The sequence below is a fragment of the Colletotrichum navitas genome (genome assembly GCF_030913465.1).
Source record: "Colletotrichum navitas strain CBS 125086 chromosome Unknown LY79scaffold_24, whole genome shotgun sequence".
Lineage (NCBI taxonomy): Eukaryota > Fungi > Ascomycota > Sordariomycetes > Glomerellales > Glomerellaceae > Colletotrichum > Colletotrichum navitas.
In genome coordinates this window covers 211,600-233,271 of record NW_026850570.1, presented here as the reverse complement: position 1 = coordinate 233,271, position 21,672 = coordinate 211,600, and the positions used below count along the sequence as shown (strand labels likewise).

Sequence of the window (21,672 nt, the reverse complement as noted above, 5' to 3'; positions counted from 1 at the left end):
CTCGGTGCCTTCATAACAGACAGGAGGCCTCAAAGGCTGCTGTTCTGGATGCTTGAACGCGAGTATTGACTGGAGCTGCACAACAAGGGCGGCGACTCCATGCTGACGTTGATATTTTCACCGCCAGCGACGTGCTTCGGTGGAGATTGCGGCCTGACCCAAGGTCTGATGTGGTTGGAAGTCGACTTCGTATGCTGTCACATACCGTTCAAGGTAGTGTGGTGTCCAGTAAAAAGAGGTGACATGAAATCTCAATCAGTGAGGAGTGACCTCAATACAAGATCAGCGTCATTTATTAGTAATCTTCAAGCAAAGTTCAGGACCAAGAAACCGGCTGGCAGAAAATGTTTTGCGGGCTTTGAGCAACATACAACCACCTACCTATGCGGTTGAAAGAATTACACCACCACTATTCAGACATTGACGTTGGGGATAAAGACATGGAGCATGAAATACAAATCTAGCGACAATTGGCACAGGGGCTTCCTTACGCGGTAGTTAGACTGTGAGTACCTACCCTAGGTGGGTGATAAGACTGGATGGACTTCTGCCTTGTGGTACGTACTTTACTAAGTCGTTTCCACGTCGAGCCTTCAGCTTCCTGACACCACGCCACATCCCGTCCGGCGAGAGGTGAACCGTGCACTCGTCTCCCCGCTATCCTCCCGTCATACCGCTGTAACTGTATTTAACAGTTTATTCCGCACTGTAATGGGCGTAAGATTTTGCGCTGCGGCACAGTGCGCAAAGCTGATCCGCCTGAAAACTGCCCGCCTAGTCCCTCCGCGTTGACTGACCGCCCGCGAGGCTATAGACCACCCGACGCTGACTTTCCACGAAAAAGTGAGGGCACTTTCCTAGGAAGCTACCTCTACCTACCTTGCTATTACGCAAAGGGCCCACTGTAACCGCACCTACCTTTCCTTACAGATTTGACATCTGCAACTTCTTTTTCACCACTTCCAACATCCTATCCCGCCTCCCACCTTCCACCTCACCAACACCCCGACACTCGTTGCGACCGACGGCTTGATATTGTCGCCTGCTGCTCGCACGGAAATCAACACCTCCCCGAGCGACGCGCACCATCTTGACGACGACGACGACGACAACAACAACGACGACAACAGTCGAACCCACCATAACTGCTTGGCGAAGCTGTCTGTACCGTAGCCTGCAAGGGCGTCCTGCACCCGGCCTTGCACATCTGTACCTTCCTGAACCAAGCTTTCCTGTCATCGCTCTCCTTTGGCTTTTGACCAGGCCAGAAACCTTTACCTCCACACTCTCCTACATACTCTACTGCATACCACCGGAAATCGAGGACAGCGCCCTCTACGGCGACGCGTCTGTTCCGTTTGCGCCAACGCCAACAAGATCTCCGTTGCGCCATCAAGACCCTCACTTTCCGACCCGGCTAGCTAGCAAGGCTGCACTTATGAACCAGCGGCCCTGCCGCGCTCGCCCACGATGGGGAAGATAACGAAGCAGATGCAGCCTAAGCATGCTGAGACTTTGGTAAGTAAATTATGCCTACGCCCTGCGTCCTTCGGCGGCTAGCCCGGCTAACCAAGTCCCCGCAGTCTCCATGGCTCAAGGATTTCGTCTCGTCGGCCTGTTCGACCCCCTTGCCTCTTCTTCCAGACCACCTCTCCAAGTTCCCGACGAGATGGCCTTTCCCGAGAGGTGATTTGTACCACTGGATTCCTCTCCTCAACCGGTTCGACGACATCCTGGACTGCTTCTCCACCACTTATAACCTCGATCAGGGCCCCCAGAACCGTGACTTTGGCTGCGATCTTCTCCTTAATCGAGTAGCCAAGGTTGAATCGTACGGCGACCAGACGTGGGATATCGAGAGTTTGTCCAAGCTGGGCTACAAGGAAGATGGCGACAGGCAGCTCGTTGAGGCTGTCCTGAACTTCACCCGTACGCTCCTGGAGCATTGCGGCAACAGAAGCATCTATTCTAGCAGTATGGTTTTGAACAAGTTGCTCAACACCACGGTTCTGTCGGTCCTCCTTGCCACTTTGCAAGTTAGTGCCGAGCTGGCACAACGGTACCAGGCTTCTGTCAAGCGGATTGGCAGCGCTTCTCGAACAGTTAGCACGGCCTTGCTGGGCAATCACTATCAGATTGACCTTGACCGCGTGCAAAACCTTGCCCAACCATTCTCCAAGACCCCGATCATCAGTCTCTCGGACTCGGCTGCTGCCGCCACACCCGTCTCTAGCACCAAAAGTAAAGAAAAAGTGCACGCATCCGGCCAGAAGAATGCAGCGGTTATGATTGCCAACGACTTGGGTGCTATCCTCACACCAGATAACACCCGCTGGAACGGCTGGGGTGATATCAAAATCACTTATACAGCGCCCTTGACGGCAAAGGACCAGCCTGCCCCTCCAGCTTCAGATCGTGTTGCGTCCAGCATGCCCTCTACGCCCACCCCCCTGCGACGTAGCACAACAGCTGGGTCTCAACACAACACTCCTCGTTCGGCTCGTCAGCCCGGAGCTGAGGATACCTCGCCTTTGAGTGTTCGGAGTCCGGGTAACTTCAACGATCAACCCAACCCAAGTCAGAGGGTCTTTGAGCTGCCACAATCAACCCTGGCGTCTACCTCCATCTACGAGCTCCTTTCGCGATGCCCGGCAGATATGCCAGCCTCGACAAGATATGAGGTTCTCAACCGCTTGAGAGTTGCCAAAGCGCTCCAGGGCGGTGCGGAGTCGCGGCAGCAAGCCCTTGCCGTCCGCTTACTCGCTATCACGAATCTGGCGTATATCCACCCTGAGTCTACCTTCATGGAAAAGGTCATGCGTCATGACAATGACGAGACCCGGCGTTACCAACTGGTTTACCAGCTGGCCGAACTCATCCACCCTCCTGCTGATGGATCCATCCAGGTGCCTCTCTGGCTTCAGGCCATTGTCCTCGCGCTTCTTGAGGTTATTTCCAACTACACAGCGAGATACCAGGATGTTCTGTCCGCTCTCAATGCGAACGTTAACCACGGCATTCTCTTATATGTTATTCGCAAGGCAGTAGCTGGCATGAAGACGGACGAAGCCGACCGCGGCATTCACACCACCGAGGTCGATCAGTGGCGCACCAACCTTTTCTCTTTGACCACTCATCTGGCAATGTCCACCAGAATAGGAGCAGAGATGGTTACGGCTGGACTCATGGATATCCTAGTGGAGATTCTCAAGATCAGGTCCGACGTTGCTCAACGCAATCAATCTATGATCTTGGCCTTCATTGATGGCCTGATCTGGTCTTACCAGAATGCCTTCCAGACATTCTTCAGTGGGTCTGGTCTTGATGCCATTTCTGATCTGCTCGTTATGACTGTTGCCGAGTCGAAGCAGCTGGTTGAGTCTGGCCAGGGAAACAAACCAGAACACATGTGTCAGGTCGTGGACTATGAGATTCCTTATAACCAGCAGCAGACGCTGAAGTGGGTACTCAAATTCGTCCATCACATGATGACAAACTCATACAGTTACGGCGGCAACACCGATAGACTCCTGCGTAACCTCGTGGATAAATCAGAGTTGTTGAGCAGCCTCCGAGATGTCATGCAGAACACGAAGCGTTTCGGTTCTGTTTTGTGGACCAACACGGTCACGGTGTTGAGCGACTTTATTAATAACGACCCCACGAGCTTTGCCGCCATCTCCGAGTCTGGCATGATCGTCACCTACCTGGAAGCCATTACCGGTCACCCGGTTGCGTCTCAACCAGCCCTTCCGCCCCCACAAGAATCGGAGGAACATACAACAGACAATACAGAGGTGCAAACGGCAGACAATGGAGATCATGAGGACAGTCGTGATGACAACGACGATGAGAGCAGCCCTGACCTATCCGATGCCTCTATACAGATCGAGGCTGACACTCGCCCCCACCCGCCTCCCGAAAATGAGTTGGCTGCGTCCCACGAAACCCGTCCGTTGGCGCAAGGCATTCTGCCAACCTCTGATGCCATTAACGTCGTCCCGCAGGTCCTCAACTCCATCTGCTTGAACAATGCTGGGATGAAAATGGTGGCGTCTTCGCGTGCCCTCGAGTCGTTCCTAGAGATCTTTGAAAGCCCGGCTCACGTGAACACTATGGAAACCGATCCCCATCTTGCCAGTAACGTCGGAGCCAGCTTTGACGAGCTTGCTCGGCATCACCCCAATCTGAGACGTCCCATCTCGAATGCTGTAATCGATATGGTTGCTCGGGTGAGGTCTTTTGGTATCTACAAGGCCAAGACTGCTGGTTGGGGCGCAAAACTTCTTTTGGGGGATGGTGCACAGAAGCCCGCCGCGGCGGACGAGGCACTGAAGGATCGGCTTGCTGCCCCCTCTCCCAAGGGCAAAATGACAGACAGCAGTGGTGATGCAGACATCGAGATGTCGGACGCGGCTGAAGCATCAACTCGAAAGACAGCTTCGGCTGGTGAAAATCCATCATCTTCTGCAACGGCCTACGATGACATTACGCCTTACGTCTATGCCTTGTCCAGCTTTCTTTCTGCCTATTTCAACAACAACACTTTGAAGGCTTATTTCATTAACCATGGAGGAATCGAACTGTTGTTGGACGTCGCAGAACTACCCAGCCTTCCGCATGACTTTTGCGATTCGCATGCGTCTCGGACATTGCACCTGGTCATTTCCCAGCTTGTGGAGCAGTCGCCAGTCCTCGGTCTGCCCTCACTACTCAAGCGCGCACAGGTTTCGGTGGAAACACTCAAGCCCTTGGCCGAGTACAGAAAAGACTCTCCTTACTTTGGCCCATTCTTGGCTCCGGACGACAAGTTGACCGTGGACCAAGTTCGGGATCTCGATGCGGAGACACAAGAACGAATTTACAACGGTACCAAGATGGTCAAGGCTCTTCTCACCGCACAGTCGTTGATCAAGACTCTGTACGAGTGCTTTACGTCCTCGCCGCGCTCCAACTCAGTTCAACTCTATCCCATCAATGTGTTTGATTACTATCTGGACTTGGTCAAGTCATTGGGACCTCTTCTGAAGGCTGTATTGGCGGAGGAAGGCGCGGAGCACAATGTCCTGCCGCAACACTGGTGGGCGAAGAGACCGGCTCCCGGCAGTGACGTTATGGTCTCATTTGGTGGACCTGCTGGCACCCAGACGGCCGGCGAACCCGAGGTGGACAGCATTACGGCACCTCCCGAGCCTTCAGGCACTGCTTCTGGTGCTGTTTCGATTCCAGGCTCCGGCATGCAGCACAAGGGCCCAAGCAAGCAGGAGCAAGCGACCCCTCGGTATCGCAATTACGAGACGCTTCGTATTCTCCTTCACTCGATGGTGCCATCAACGTTTCCCTTCTTCCAGCAGCTCGGCAAAGCCCTTTTCCCGAGGCGCGAGCGGGATCCCTATTCCCGTCCCAAGCATATTGACCTTGCCAGGCAGCTGTCCGGCACGATCCTAGGACAACTAGCTCCTTCAGTTGGGCTGGCTGAGCCTACGGCCAAGGAGTATCATTACTGGATTATCATGCTCCACACATTGACAGAGATGTTAATGGACTCCGCACGATCATCCGCCGACCGATCATCAGTTCAGGTCGTTGTGCCTGTACTGGTAGCTTTCTTGGAGCAGGGTGGCTTCTTTGTTCTCACGGCAATGGTACGACGGTTTTCGGCAGAAATCTGTAAGGAGACTGGAGATTCTGATGCTGGAACGACTGCCAGTGCAAGGGTTGCGTCGTTCGGTCTCGGGAAGATCTTTGATTTTTTTGCGGCTCTCGTCAACGGCAAGAACATTTCCGACTCATCAGCTCAGTTTGGGCTGTTACCTCGCTCAGTCGAAAGACGCCCAGAGGCCCCCATCTCTCACCAGATTGTTGTGGATGTGCGAATGGCTGTTCTCCCGGTCATCCGGGAGACCTGGGAGTCTGCTTTGATCGAAAAGCTACGGCCTGAGACTGTGGCCAAGGTCATTGAAATCCTTAAGATCATCTCCGCTGGTGACCACGAACCATCTCCTCGAGACAAGCCCGCCGTTGAGCTTTTCAAGAAATCGCCGGTCCCATTCAATTGGCAGGCTCACCACATCTTGATTTCTCAGCTTGAAGATGACGGCGCCGACCTGGAGCTAGCCCGTGAAGCTGTCTTCAGGGCCAATGGCAACCAGCCATCTGCGACAGAGTACAGCCGTCTCCACAAGGCTGGCAAGGCTGGCCAACGGAACCCAGTGCCTCCTGAAGATGCTTTCACCGCTGAGCGTCCTGAGGCATCTGGCTCTTCGGGTCAAGCCGAAGCGTCTGCACCTGCAGCTCCCGCCGACGCTGATGCGATGGCAGTTGATGTGGCACCCGAGCTTGCCACACCAGAGTTGGATCGTTTCCTTGGAGATGCTGTGCTTGGTGATCTTGGCGATAGGCCGCCTGCTGAGCTGAGCGCCAGCGGCAATGAAAGCCCTGCCGTGGTTGCGGAAGCTCAATCTCGAGCCAATACCTCTGCGCCAGTGGCCACTACCGAAGACCAGGTCCAGGCTGAGAATCAACCGACAAGCAAAGAGAATCTGGACAACGAACGGTCAAAGCTGCGAGAGAACCTCATCGATCGATCCCTTGACGTTGTCCGGGCACACCCGCACTCGGCCATTGAAATTTCTGAGCTCATCAGCGCCATGGTTTTCCGCCAGCAAAATGACGAAGTCAGAGACGAAGTTGGTGCGACACTAGCAAACGCGTTGACATCTCTGTCCTTCGATGACAGTGACTCGAAATCCAATGGCACCAGCATTGCTGCGTATGCCCACCTGCTGGCTCTTCTGATGCAAGACAAGAGTTTCTTCAAGTGCAACATCGATACTCTGAGAGAAAAGGTGGACGAGTACATTTCATTTCTTAGCCTCAAGGTTCCTCCAACATCGACCGAAGAGTTGCCTCCCTGGATCCCTTACATTCTCTTGATAGTCGAGCTGCTCTTGTCATACGACGAGCAGCCCCTTGAAGCCCAGTGGAAGCCTCCAGCCACCGACAACGAGGCGTTTGTCCCCCCCGTGCTTCCTCAGCGCAACCTAATCGTGTCGGACGACCAACGAAACGAGCTTCTCGAAGCCATCCTTCGTTTGCTTCCTGTGCTCGGCAAAGAAGAGACTCTCGCAACCTCGGTCCTTCGCGTCATTCTCATCCTGACGCGGAAGCCATCCATTGCACAGAAGGTTGGAGAAAAGAAGAACCTTCAACGTCTGTTCGTAATGGCCAAACAGCTCGCTGGTGCGGGTGCGGCACGCCTGAAAGACAGCAAGACGACGGGGAGCATCATGGCTATCCTAAGACATATCGTAGAGGACGAGGAGACTCTCAAACAAATCATGCGGGCTGAAATTCGCAACTTGTTTGAGAATCCTCAGCGTACCCAGAGGAACCTGGATCTCAGCACGTACTTGCGCAACATGGCCCCTCTTGCTCTGCGATCCCCAGATCTTTTCGTTGAGGTCACCAACGAAATGACCAAGCTGTCTCGCTGGACTCCAGGTAGTGAGGGCAGCAGCCGTGCCAATCAGCTGGCACTGAAGGTACCTGAGTCTGAAGCTAAGGCTAATCCTGCCGACAAGGACGTTGAACCGGCCGTACAAGCGACTGAGGATCTGTCGATTCATGATGTCAAGCAGTCAACGGAGACAGGCGACAAGGATATGGCAGATGCGCCGAAACCGGTGACCGAATTGAAGCGACCGGTAGTCGAAAATCCCCACGGCATCATCCACTTCCTCCTCTGCGAATTACTCAATTACCGGGAAGTCGACGACAAGGAGCCTTTGCAAGTGGCGAAGGAACACAACAGCGCTGCGTCGCCCGGTGCCACTGCCACAGAAGCTGTATCGAAGGATGGGGCAGCGGAGACCCTGGATACTGCCGACGGTAAGGACAAGGACAAGAAGTCATCGAAACCGGTGTTCAAGGCTGAGGATCACCCCATCTTCATCTACCGATGCTTCTTGCTCAACTGCCTTGCCGAGCTCCTTCAAAGCTACAACCAGACAAAGGTCGAGTTCATCAACTTCAAGCGCAGTGCACCGATGCAAACGAATACGCCTGTCAAGCCTCGGTCAAACGTTCTGAACTACCTCATCCACGATCTGCTCTGTCAAGGCAATCTAAGTGATAATGGAGACAGCATCTTGTCTAAGAAGAAAGCTGCAACCTCCGCTCAGGCTCAGCAGGTTCTTGGAGCGCTTGTGGCCAAGACTGGAGAAAGGGTCATTGATAAGAACCGAGATCGGTTCGAATACGATGATGAGCCCGATTTGCTTTTTGTTCGCAAATTCGTTTTGGACACCATTCTCAAAGCATACGAGCGCGCGGCTACTCCGGAAGAGCCTGTAGACACCCGCTATCCCAAGATGCAGTGCCTGGCTGAGTTGATGAACCACATCATTGGAGAAAAGGAGAAGGATTCAACATCTCAACGCACACTCGACTCTGCGCAAGGCCGGTCGTACGCTCAGTTGCGCAGGATGATGTACGAGAAGGGCTACCTCGACAAGCTGACTTCGTCGATTGCTGAAGTTGACCTGAGCCACGCTGGTGTTAAGCGTGCTATCAAATACGTCCTCAGGGTTCTTCGTGTCTTAACAGATACTGCCAAGGAATTGAGCCGCTCACAAGTGATTCCCTCGACATCGCTTCCCGAAAATGCGGAAGACGACATCATTTCAACATCGTCCATGTCTGACATGGATGATGACCGAGAAGAGACACCGGATCTCTATCGTAACTCAACTCTCGGAATGCTTGAGCCTCGTGGGAGTGATGACGAGTCTGACGAGGACGATGGTAAGTTCGCAAATGTTCTCTACTGATATTGAACTGTACCTAATGTATGTATAGAAGATGACGACGAGGAGATGTATGATGACGAATACGGCGACGAACTTGACTATGGCGACGAAGACGTGTCTGACGATGGTGAAGGCGGCGTCAGCGACGAAGATGAAGAGCTTGGTGAGATGGGCGAGATCGAGGGTCTTCATGGAGATCCAGGTGTCGTCGAGGTCATCATGGATGAAGATGATGACATGGACGAAGATGACGAGCTGAGTGAAGATGACGAGATGGATTCCGACGATATGGAGGACATGGACGACCATGTCGATATCGTGGAGGAGATCGTTGACGAAGACGGTAATCCCATTGAGGATGATGGCGCGTCGGACTGGGAGAGTGAGTCGGATGAAGAAGAGGACGACGATGACGAAGACGTCGATTACGAGGCTGAGGCCCAGGAGCTCGAGGAGGCTCACATGCATGGCATGGAGCCGGGCGACATTATTGACAACCTGGCCCGAGCGGTTATGGACCCCGAAGACTACGAAGGCGAAGACATGGACGACCTTGGAGATCATTATATTGACGACGGCCGCGATGAAGACGGTAAGAGAACGAAGACCGCTTCCATTCTTGGGTTGCGCTGACTGTGCTTGCAGACGATGAGGATGATGATGAGGACATGGAAGAAGACGAGCTCATCTATGATGAGGACTATCCTCGTAAGCAAAAATCACCATTAATCTCGCCGCAATGGCTAACTCCTCATCTAGATGATCACCCGCCCCCCAACCTCCCTTCTGCCCTTGGATGGGACACCTTGGTTGTCGAGCCATTCGGCGGCCCTCAACAGGTTCACCGTCATCGTCATGGACACCGTAGCCCCTTTCCTCCAGGATTCATGGTCGGTGGTGGTCGTGATCCCCTAGGCGACTTCCGGAGCTATTTCTCCCCCCGACACAGACCCAATGCCGCGCCGAACAGTGCCGACGATGGCGTCAACCCTCTCTTGCGCCGGAACGGCCAGGGTCGCGAGGCGTCCCCTCGCCCTGCCCCTGGTTCCGGTATGATTGGCCTGCGACTACCTCCCGATATTTTCGGTCCGGGCGGACAGCATCTTTCCAATAGCCCCATCGCCATTCTGAACGACTTGGTTGCATCTCTGCCGGTTATGCGCCATGGTCAGTCTGCAGTTCACCTGTCTATCACCCAAAATGGACGTGGCGAGGTTAGGGAGTACCATGTTGCGCCCCGTGATTCCAGAACGGATAATCGCCGTGAGACCACTTACCATGAGCCGCAACAAGCCGTTGCCTTTACCCCCGAGACAACATTCGAACGTTACCAGGAAGAGGCTCGAATGGTATTTGGTGGTGCCCACTTTGTCGAGAAAGCCCAGAAGCTTGTCAATATCATTCTCTCGAAGCTGGTACCCCCTGCCATGGAATTCGAGAAGAAGCTCAAGGCCGAAGAAGAAGAGCGGCGCAAGGTCCGAGAAGAGGAGCGCAAGAAGTTCGAGCAGCAGCAAGAACAAGCAAGGCGAGAAAAGGCAGCAAAGGAAGCTGAGGAGAAGGTTCTTCGCGAAAGGCAAGAAGCCGAAGAGCGCGAAGAGCAGGAGCGTGTGGCTGCCGAAGCTGCTGCCGCTACAGGCGAGCGCGATGTGGCGTCTGTCCAAACAAACTGGTCAGAAGCGGCTGCCGCTCCTCAAGCCATGGAAGGTGTCGAAACGCATGAAGCTTCAGCACCCCCCGCGGAGGAAACGGCAGATGATGGCAGCCGTGTTTTGACAACGATTCGAGGCGAGGAAGTAGATGTCACCGAACTTGGCATCGATCCTGAGTACCTTGCTGCTCTCCCCGAGGAGTTCAGGGAAGAGGTCATTGCGCAAACCGTTAGCACAAGACGCTCGCAGGCCCGAGACGAATCTGCCACCGGCGAGCAAGGTGAGGTTTTCCAAGAGTTTCTAGACGCCCTGCCCGAAGACCTGCGACTGGAGATCGTTCAGCAAGAACGTCAAGAAGCGCGTCGGCGGGAGCGGGATGAGCAGCGCCGCCAGGTAGTGACCGCAGGCCAGGATCAAATTGCGGTTGATATGGACCCGGCAAGCATTCTGTTGACTTTCCCTCCTGAGTTACGCCAGCAGGTACTTATGGACCAGGGAGAGGACATAATGGATCACTTGCCGCCCGAAATGGCTGCCCAAGCCCGCCTCCTCGCCCAGCAACACGGCGTTCATCCTGCTGTCACAGGCAGAAGCCCGCCCGTAGCTGCGCGGCGACCCGGTGCGCCGCCGGCCGAGTCTGGAGAGAGCGCCGAGAACAAGGTCCAGCGACGGACTGTGGTTCAGATGCTGGACAAGGCTGGTGTCGCCACTCTTCTGCGTCTTATGTTCATCGCCCAGATCGGCTCCATCCGCAACTACCTTTTCAGCGTCCTTGCCGATGTCTGTGAAAACCGGCAAAACCGACTGGAGGTCATCAGCACCATCTTGTTAATTCTGCAAGAAGGAAGCGCAGACATGGACGCTGTTGAACGCAGTTTCAGCCAGCTCTCCCTCAAAGCCAAGAAACCAAAGGACAAGGACGCGGACCCGAAGACCCCCCAGAATCTTAAGCGAACTCTGACTTCGCTGAGCACCCCTGGACAACAACAATCCAACTCCGAAATATCGCCACTGATGGTGGTTCACCAGTGCCTGGACCTATTGCAGGATCTGTCTACGAAAAACCCCCACATTCCGATGCTTTTCCTAACAGAACATGAGGTCGTAGGGTCTTCTCTCAAGCGCACGCTCAGTCGCAAGGGCAAGGCCAAGGACTCCAAGGCCCACAAGTACGCGATCAACTCTCTGCTGACTCTGCTTGACCGAGACTTGGTAATGGAGAGCTCAGTCGTCATGGCGTACCTGGCCGACCTGCTCAACAAGATTACTGTACCGCTGGCAACCATGGAACGACGCCGCCGCGAGGCTTTGGAGAAGGCCGCTCGGGAAGCAAAGAAGAAAGCCGCAGAGAATGCTGCTGAGGCTGGCGAAGCTTTGACTGCAGCTGGCCAGCCGCCAAGCCACGAGGTTTCCGAGACTGCGACTGCCGATACTAGTGCCAATACTGAGAATGGGGATTCCAAGCCGCCCGGAGCTGAGTCTGGCACTCAATCTGAGCACACCAAGAACGCCGATAAGCCAGATGTGAGCCAAAAAGCACCGCGACAAATGCAGGTTCCCGTCATCCCGCCGCACAACCTCACGCTTGTTATCAAGATTTTCGTTGCCCGTGAGTGCAGCTCCAAAACTTTCCAAAACACCATCTCGGCCATCAAGAATCTGTCCGCCATTCCCGGTGCCAAGGCCACGTTCGGACAGGAGCTTGTTCGCCAAGCCCGTGTTCTGAGCGAGAACATCGTGGCAGACCTTGATGAGCTTCTTCCTCACATTGAGAAGGCTACTTCTGGGACCGAGATTCAAGGCGTTGCGCTTGCCAAGTTCTCACCAGGTGCTTCCGAGCAGAACAAGCTGCTCCGCGTTCTAACCGCACTGGATCACTTGTTCGACAATAAAAAGAAGAACGATAAGGCAGACGATGAGGCGGAGACGAACGTCAACGAAAAGCAGGATCTCGTCACGTCCCTCTACCACAACTCAACTTTTTCTATGATGTGGGAGAAGCTGAGTGGCTGTCTCAGCGCGATCCGCGAGAGAGAGAGCATGGTCAATGTGGCCACGATCCTGTTGCCTCTGATCGAGTCCCTTATGGTTGTCTGCAAGAACACCGCTATGAACGATGATCCACAAGCCGTCAATCAAACAAGCAAAGAGATGCTGCTGTCAAGCCCACCGCCAGAGAACCGCATGGCAGGTCTCTTTTTCACCTTCACCGAGGAACATCGGCGAATCCTGAATGAGCTGGTCCGCAACAGCCCCAAGCTCATGTCCGGAACCTTTGCACTTCTCGTCAAGAACCCTAAGGTGCTCGAGTTCGACAACAAGCGGAACTACTTCAACCGCAGCGTGCATAGCCGTTCTAGCAACAACCAACGACCGTCGTTCCCGGCTTTACAACTCGCAGTTCGGCGCGAGCATGTCTTCCACGACTCCTTCAAGCACCTTTACTACAAGACTGGCGACGAGATGAAGTATGGCAAGCTGAACATTCGCTTTCACAATGAGGAGGGCGTGGATGCTGGAGGCGTGACGCGCGAGTGGTTCCAGGTTCTGTCGAGACAGATGTTCGATGCCAACTACGCCCTGTTCATCCCAGTCTCCTCTGACCGTACGACTTTCCACCCCAATAAGCTGAGCGGCATCAACGACGAGCACCTCATGTTCTTCAAGTTCATTGGACGTATCATCGGCAAGGCCCTGTACGAGGGCCGTGTGCTTGACTGCTACTTCAGCCGGGCCGTCTACAAGCGCATCCTCGGCAAGTCTGTCTCCGTCAAGGACATGGAATCCTTCGACCCGGACTACTACAAGTCTCTTGTCTGGATGCTCGACAACGACATCACGGACATCATCACTGAAACCTTTTCAGTTGAGGACGACGAGTTCGGCGTCACCCGGACTGTCGATCTGTGTCCCAACGGCCGCGACATTGCCGTCACCGAGGAGAACAAGCACGATTACGTGCGCTTGGTTGTGGAACACAAGCTTTTGTCGTCTGTTAAGGAGCAGATGGAACATTTCTTGAAGGGTAAGTCAAGATAGTCATGATGGGAACTGGGTTGCTTTGCTAACAATGATATCAGGATTCCATGATATCATCCCTGCAGATCTCATCTCCATCTTCAATGAGCAGGAGCTCGAGCTTCTGATCTCAGGCTTGCCCGACATCGATGTTGACGACTGGAAGAGCAACACAGAATACCACAACTACACTCCGTCATCACCACAGATCCAGTGGTTTTGGCGAGCGGTCCGCTCGTTTGACAAGGAAGAGCGAGCCAAGCTTTTACAGTTCGTCACGGGAACCAGTAAGGTGCCGCTGAACGGATTCAAAGAGCTCGAGGGTATGAACGGCGTCAACCGCTTCAACATTCATCGAGACTATGGCAACAAGGAGCGCCTTCCCAGTTCGCACACATGCTTCAACCGTAAGTTGTCCTCTTGTACACTCAGCGGCGCTCGAGCTAACGTATCGATGCAGAACTTGACCTCCCCGAGTACGAGAGTTATGAGATGCTTCGGCAGCAGCTCATGAAGGCCATTACAGCGGGAAGCGACTACTTCGGCTTTGCATAAGATGGGAGCGCGCACACATAGATACATGGCTTTGCAGTTTGTCAGCATTTGCATTACGGAGGGCAGGCGACACGGGACACGACAATTGGGTGGATGGATGACTTGTGATGTTCGAGTGGAAGTGCATCTTTATCAGATGCCGGACCACGTATACATATGGCAGTCTTTGCGGCTGCGGTTCAGACCGGAGAGGCCTAGGTCTGAATTCGTTTGTAGCTTCTTTTTTCCCTTTCCCTTTTGTTTTCGGGTGTTTGGGCAGTTCAACACGAGATGACACTGGTTCGGTTCTTGGCGGAGTGCAGGCCGCTTAGAGCCACAACCTGTTGTTTATCCTGCAAGTAGCCCAGTATGTAGAGTGCCTAACAAGAAGCCTGTTAGACGGCATGCCAATAACAGCGGATCAGTGAACAAGACAAGTATCTTTTGAAAAAATATTAGAACTAAGGTAGTTCACACCGTCTCATCCACAGGCCATGGTTATTGGGTTGGCCCAGGGGTCGCTCAATTCCTGTCAATAAACCACTTCGATTGATTCCGAGGAGTCAATTCCATAATTGATCATCAGGTTGTAATAATTGCTGCTGCTGGCAAGCGAAGCTATCTCCGCTACATCTGTCGCGTCTGTAATTCAAGACGCCAGTTTTCCGACGACCTTGGTACCAGAGTCGGTTCCAGAACGCCTTGTGCTCGTAGTACCTTCGTAAATCTTCGGAGAAAGCCTTATGCCGAGTGGGCTAGCAATACACAACCCTCTCCTCCATACCCTCCCCACATAATGTAGAAAACCCACAAAGACAAGCCATAGAGAAGGGTATTTTGTTCCGCATTACTGAACTTCTTACCCACATGAGATTCTCTTTTTATGTGGAGCAGTGTTGCCTGTTTGTAGAAAACCCTTGAATACCGTTTTTTATTTTACCGTAGTACGCCTCCCTGAAAATGAAAGATAAGTGACCCATGCCATGCCATATGCAACCCTTGGCCGAAACTGACGCAAAACTGACGCAACAATCCTCTAGACCGGCACGTGGTTGAAGAGGTAGCTAACACTCTCACCGTTGTGGGTGCGTCGGATAGCCTCACCCAGGACCTGGCTGATGTCGATGACGCGCAGCTTGGGGCAGCGCTCGATCTTGTCTCCGAGAGGCACCGTGTTGGTGACGACGACGCGAGACAGACAGCTCTTGTTCAGCGTCTCGACTGCGTTGCCGCTCAGCACACCGTGAGTGACGATGGCGATCACTAAAAATGAAGTTAGCATGAGCTTCTGAGGTCGTACATCACAGGTGAAAACGTACCCTCACGAGCACCGCCAGTCTCGAGAGTCTCAGCGGCCCTGTTCGAATTGTTAGCAGTGCTTCCTGTCTCTTTACCGCAGTGTGTACAAACTTGGCGAGGGTGCCACAGGTGTCGGCCATGTCGTCTACCAGAATGGCAATCTTGTCCGTAACATCGCCGACAAGAATCATGCGGCCGACAACGTTAGGGCGCGGGCGCTCCTTGTGGATCAGCGCGAAGCCGGTCTCTAAGCGATCGGCAATACCGGTGGCACGCTTGGCGCCGCCTGCATCGGGGCTGACGATAACGCAGTCGTCAACGTTCATGTTGGATCGAATCCACTGCAGAACACTCGGCTCAGCGTAAAGGTTGTCGACGGGGATGTTGAAGAAACCCTGAATCTGTGAGGCGTGGAGGTCCATTGTGATTACGTGGTTCTGGTCGCGCGCTTGTCAGTCGATTATCATCTTTTAAAATTTCTCCGTCCTTCCTTGTGTAATAGACTTACGCAACCGGAAACCTGCAGCATGTTCGCGACGAGCTTTGCACTGATCGGGGCACGACTCTTATCCTTCTTGTCCTGTCGAGCGTAGGGGAAGCAAGCTGCATTCTGTCAGCAAGCACTCTTCCTCGATGTAGCGATTCCTTATAACTCGTCCGGGGAGACGGGGTGACCAACGGATGACGGCGGTAATGCGACGGGCAGAAGCAGTTCTGCAAGCGTGGACCATGATGAGCAGCTCCATGAGGCCGTCATTAATGTTGCCAGGCTCGCTGGATTGTACGATAAAGACATCCTCGTCACGGACGCTCTCGCCAATAGTGACACTGTAGATAAGTCAATATAACGGGCACTCAACTTTCAGAGCCCTGTTGAGCTGGGTGGGTTGTGCTTACCTGGTTTCCTGGTTCGAGTAGTTCAGGCTGGGATTGCGCAAAGCGGTCAGTCAATCGAAACCTTGCGTGGGTGCACCGGAAGAATGTGCAGAATCTTGAGAAGCAAGCTTACCTCATGGTTTTCGCAAGGGGAATGCCCAGTCTGCAAGCGGCGCATTCGCGCGTCAGCGCCCATTCGTTGCTATTCATCCGGAGCGAAGGGAGAAAAGAAAGGGTGATAAAAATAATAAAAAAAGACAGAAGAAGAGACAGAAGAAGAGACAGAAGAAGCAATCCGTCCATCTTCGTGGCTAAGCGTACCGCTGAGCGACCTTCTCGGACAATGCCCCATGGCTGCTGCCCTTGAGGAGCTTGATGTCGTTCGTCATATCCCCCATGAGGACGGTCGTTGTATGACGACTAAGGAAAAAAGAAGGAAATGAAAGTATTCGGGGAGGGGAGATCGGCCGAGTATAAAGGGCTGCTACGGCAGGCTAGGTAAGGTACGGTCGGGTTGCTTGGGCGAATCGAATTATAGCGCGGGGTCGCAATGGAGGGGTATAGCTATCGGCCAGTCACACACAACGCGGTCGGGAATCTGTCGGTAGTTTGGTGTGATAAGTGGCTCAGCCGAGAGAAGTAAGACAAAATGAGTTGTCAAGGTGTACGAATAGAATAATCGCGGTTGCTGCGAAAAAAGTCGTCCTTGTCCACTCATGAATTCACGTGTACTTGCAGCGGCTGGTACCGGAAACAGGAGGGAAGGAGGGAAAAAAAAACTTTGGCACCGTCATCGTTCCGCGATCGCTGAGAGGTTAAATGAATAATATGTGGAGACCGCCTCAGACATGGGATGGGTTCCGTGTGTCTGCTTCCATCGCCCAGGCCATGCATCCTACAGCTTCAGACTGCTGTATGCAACGGCGTAGGTCAGAAAATATCGAAGAATCGAATTCAGTCACACAGCTCCCTGTGACTTGTTGAGTATACGAATCAAATACCTCGAAATCCCCAGGCAAGCCTTAGTGTAGGACAATGAAAATCGGACACTCAGGTCAACTAGACCTGCAGCAATTGTTGATGGAGATAGTCGCTCTAAACCCCCATAAAGCGGTCTAGTGCATTTCACCCAGTACATATATAATAATATCACGGTACGTAAAACCCCAATACGCAGCACCTCTAACATGTGCCACATCTCAACGTCTTGACGCAGCAACTGCCGAATCTGACTTCACCCCAACCATAGCGCGCGGCCTTTGGGCTGGAACGTTGGCGATAACCTTAGCGGCGAGGATAGTACTGTTGAATGAGATCAGGCGGGTTTGCGGGCGAGCCACGCTGGATGGTAATAATAACTCTGATGAACCTACCGCGAAGGTCGTGACAGCTTCACGACGGGGTGACCAATTTGCCAGCCACGCGATAACCAGGAGGGTCGCATCGGTACAGATTAAGGCCATACAGTTATATTTGCACAGTAAAAGCACCGTGATGCACAATATAAGGTTTCTAGATAGAAATACCGTACTTTGGAATCTTGTAACTAAACCTCCCTATCTAAGGCAGAGGTTTCGGAGATGACCCCTAGATGCTATACCTAGTGCCCTCCACAGATTTACAGGGTCCAGTCGGGCCTGGACTGACGACAATGTCTCCGCCAGAGAGGCGGAAGGAAAGACCAGACCCTCTCAGCCCCCAGGCTAGAGAACGGGGCAAGCAAGTCGAAAGCGTCGTTTTAAGTGTTTGACTATATATATGGATGTGATAGTACTTACGGACTGTATCACAGAAGGGGCGTCCACGCAGCTTGCATGTCGGTTCATAGATTTTAAGTAATAAAAGGTCATCATAAACAAATTGCTGGTGGTATTCGCGTGTCAAGGATGCATTTCCATTTCGAATGCCCTATTACATTCGTGATGACTGAAGACTGGTGAGTTTTTGACCCAGTTCCACCCTTGTAATCCCGTCCACGCCTCGTAATGCAAGAAAACCAGAAGACCCGGAATAATCTTTCACTTTTTTCATTTTCCACCCCAAAAGACGCCCGCGAGCTAACACGCTTACTTGCGCATGGAAGAAGCACGGCGCTTGCGGAGCTCGGCCTTCTCGCTCTTGCGCTCGGCGACGCGCTTGGCAAGGATCTGGGCGTATTCGTTCTGATATAAGGAGTTAGCATCAAGAAATTCGGGCTTTCAATTAGCAGGGGGGAAGGGGACGTACGGCCTCGTCCTTGACCTTCTCGGCCTGGCGGCGCTTGAGGGCAAGGCGGTGACGCTTGTGCTGGAGACGCTGGGGGGTGACGAGTCTCTGGATTTTAGGAGCCTTGGTGTAAGGCTTCTTGCCCTCGCCCTTGGGCTGGACCTCGCGGCGAATGACGTACTTGCGGACCTATTGATTGCAGCAAGATTGCCGTATTAGCCACTTCGGTCGCTTCATGTTTCGGTTCTTCACGTATAGCCTGGCACGCATTACCCCTCTCTTTCCTTGTTACGGCTCATCTGGTGCACTTGAATCAAGGCTTCAACAGATGAGTCTGACGAAAAAAGGGCAAAGAGGGGAAACACGGTCCCTTCTCTCACACTCTACCTGATCTGCTCGGTGTTCCTACGTCGCAGCACCAGGTAGGCGATGACGAAGTGGCTGTTGGGGTGCATCGCAACAGGGAGCACACATACATCGTCATCCTTGGTGAGGCCGAAGAACTTGCGGATCTTGGTGGCGCGCTTGGGGCCGAGGCGCTTGGGGTGGACGACGTCGGTGAGGCCGGGGATGTCGTTCTCGCCCTGCTTGACGATGGAGAGGGCAAGGACAGAGAGATCCATGCCGACGATGCAGCCACGGACGGACTTGCGCTTGCGCTCACCGGTGCGGCGGGGGCGGTAGCAGGAGTGGCCCTCGGAAAGGAGGAGACGGACACGGGTAGGGTGCATGACACCCTGCTTCATCGGGAAACCCTGCTTGTCGTTACCGCCGGTGATGCGGAAGATGTAGCCCTTGAACTCGTCGCCGACAGAGTCACCGGGGACCTCAGCGCCCATCTAGCCCAAGTTGTCAGTATCTTGTTCGTGCCTCGATATCGAAGAAGAAAATCAGGTTGCCATCGGTTCGAGGATCTCGTTGTTCGTGCATCTCTCGTCTCCGGCGAACAGGGCTGGGGCGAACGTACGCGCTTCTCCATGAAGACACGGAGCTTGCGCTCATCCTCAATGTCGATGAGCTTCTGGCTGCCATTGGCAGGGTAGGAGATGTTCAACTGTGAACATTGTCAGCCTCAAAAATTCCCCCGCCGAAATTTTCCAACCGAGTGACAGCGACAGCATTCAAATAATCGCGTTGACGTGAAACGTGAAGCTTTTCGAATTCCATCGCAGCGCTCATAGTTGGAGATGATTTCATACCTTCATCTTGCCGGCGTTGGGTGGTGCAAGAGTTGTCGACTGCGGCTGGGCGTTGGGCGTGGGAATATTCAGTGGGAGGGAAGAGAGGGAAAAAAGCACCAAATTTCGAGATATGGATTTGTGTGGCTAGGGTTGCTTGGGACTGGCGTGCGAAAAACCCATACCTGGCCAATCAGAACCCGTTGGTCTAAAAAGATGTCGGCCAAATGTACCACCGACTGGCTCGTTTCGTTCGCTGTTTTTTCGTTGCTGGGGCCCGAAGCCCATCAGCTCACGTGCCTTGCTGTTCCCGCCAACGGCTTAGGATACGTACCTCTGCTCCAGTCCCATCTGTACCCTTAGGAACCTACCTATTTATGATTGTCATCTGGGTTCCACCTTTTTGTGGTTCATCTCACCGGTTATCTATGTACCCTCCAAAGCTTCAAGGCTACTTTTCCACTTCCCACGCGCTCCCCGTTACGTATTCGGGCTCAGTTAAACGTCATGGCATCTGTCAATATTTATCCCCCCAGGAAAGCACCCCCGGCCTCAGACAGCCTACTACCTCCCCTCATCACGACACCCTCCGGACTTGCACTGCTCGAGATGCAGGGAACTATCAACCTGCCCCCAGTCACTCTCAACGAAGACAACAGCCAATCTGAGCCAGAGTTTCCCATTGGGAAAGTCGTCTTCCCTGACTATCACCCAGACACCCTAGACGGCAGTACGGCATGGATGAAACGCGTCTTCCTTTACGTTGGCCAGCACCAGAGGCTTCACGGCGAAGTCAAGAAGCTCCCCAAGGCCATGGCTATCATTCGGCGGAGGGGAGAGACAACTTCCGGCAAGGATGGCGAGAAGGAGGAGGAGCTCGAAGTCGCCGAGGTCGTCAAGTACAAAATTATGTTCGGAAACCGACCTGAGCCAGTTAGCACGGAGGTCTCGTAGGAGAGCGTGCCGTCTATCCTGGCTCGGGTACGCCGAGGCGTTCACTGATCAAACACCAAAATCAAGAGGCACCTGTTCTCCCCATCGGCGCAAGGGTACACGGATCTTGAGCGCCGACATTCCATGATACCAAACCCACGTTAGTGCAATACTAAGCATTGGCGACTATCTATTATAGGATCACTACTAGCACTCGTTTATCGCCCCCTGGACCATGGCAACGAACCTCGATCCATGCAGCGTCAGTACAAGTTAACTGACCACTAGGTTACAACACTCGACCAAACTCGACACACTCAAATCCTCTTTTCAGGGTTGCTTCTCTGACAAATTGCAGAGTATGCTTTCTGTACATTACGGATAAACAACCTCCGAAGCATTGCCTAACAACCTTGTTCATTCTCAACTCTCCCCAGGTCATTAAACAATCTGTTCCATTACAATTTGGGGGCGTGGACAGGAAATATTGGCAAAGAAAGCATCGATACCGTCATCAGCACGCAAAGGCCCTGCTTGGAAAGGTGCCTAGTGATATCCGGCTCAGAAGAATATTAGCTTTCCCTCGTCTGTAAGAAGGCATACATTTCTAAATATCCGACACTTCACTCATCAGACATCCAGAGCATAGCTGCATACTTCGTGCCAAGGCTTCGACCCTACGGGGCGGCCCAGACTTGGATCGCATCAACGGGCCACATATCTGGACCTCTTCCACCAGATTATTGTAGTTTTTTTGCGTCATTCCGCGGTCAGGCCTCGCCCCGCAGTTTGGGGATATACTTTGGCTGAGGAGAGGCTGGGATCCTAGCATAGCTCGCTCGTACGCCAGGATTCCACAACCCAGGCACCGAGAGCCATTCTCATTCAAGGGTTTTTGCATTATTGGCGTAACTGACCGCTTGGTTCCCTTGCAGTTGCTTTCCGGTGATACTCGTCAGCGATTGTCTTCTGAGGAAGCTGTATACGACGCCTTCAGCTTTCTACCGAAAAAATGGTGGCGGCCTTGGCAGGTCTTGGCAACAAACAATCGTCGTGAGATTGTCCACTCAAATCAACAAGCCGTAGTGTGATGCTCAGGGATTCCCCACATCTCCGCACCAACTTATGAGGGGGCCTTTGGAGAGCCGAAGAGGCTATTAGGTTAAAGTG

The 21,672-nt window shown here is 53.3% G+C and overlaps 4 protein-coding genes across 4 annotated transcripts; 2 read left to right on the top strand and 2 right to left on the bottom strand.

Moving 5' to 3' along the window:
• Window positions 1-1,470: 1,470 nt before the first annotated feature.
• On the top strand, window positions 1,471-14,032 carry LY79DRAFT_669167 (HECT-domain-containing protein; the record flags this gene model as incomplete). The annotated part of the gene is made up of 7 exons (XM_060563606.1): window positions 1,471-1,518; window positions 1,584-8,805; window positions 8,860-9,402; window positions 9,456-9,518; window positions 9,570-13,484; window positions 13,540-13,884; window positions 13,938-14,032. 7 exons carry the CDS (start codon window positions 1,471-1,473, stop codon window positions 14,030-14,032), a joined length of 12,231 nt encoding a protein of 4,076 aa, XP_060414919.1.
• A 1,015-nt stretch (window positions 14,033-15,047) lies between these two features.
• LY79DRAFT_513973 (ribose-phosphate diphosphokinase) lies at window positions 15,048-16,575 on the bottom strand (the record flags this gene model as incomplete). Its single annotated transcript, XM_060554549.1, has 8 exons — window positions 15,048-15,274; window positions 15,331-15,368; window positions 15,422-15,747; window positions 15,819-15,913; window positions 15,990-16,120; window positions 16,208-16,234; window positions 16,320-16,349; window positions 16,508-16,575. The coding sequence occupies 8 exons, from the start codon at window positions 16,573-16,575 to the stop codon at window positions 15,048-15,050; spliced, it is 942 nt and encodes a 313-aa protein (XP_060414918.1).
• A 1,677-nt stretch (window positions 16,576-18,252) lies between these two features.
• On the bottom strand, window positions 18,253-19,596 carry LY79DRAFT_589687 (ribosomal protein S6e; the record flags this gene model as incomplete). The annotated part of the gene is made up of 5 exons (XM_060561058.1): window positions 18,253-18,348; window positions 18,413-18,580; window positions 18,868-19,230; window positions 19,359-19,445; window positions 19,591-19,596. 5 exons carry the CDS (start codon window positions 19,594-19,596, stop codon window positions 18,253-18,255), a joined length of 720 nt encoding a protein of 239 aa, XP_060414917.1.
• Window positions 19,597-20,076: 480 nt separating this feature from the next.
• LY79DRAFT_669164 (chromosome transmission fidelity protein 8) lies at window positions 20,077-20,523 on the top strand (the record flags this gene model as incomplete). The annotated part of the gene is made up of 1 exon (XM_060563605.1): window positions 20,077-20,523. The coding sequence occupies one exon, from the start codon at window positions 20,077-20,079 to the stop codon at window positions 20,521-20,523; it is 447 nt and encodes a 148-aa protein (XP_060414916.1).
• Window positions 20,524-21,672: the final 1,149 nt, after the last annotated feature.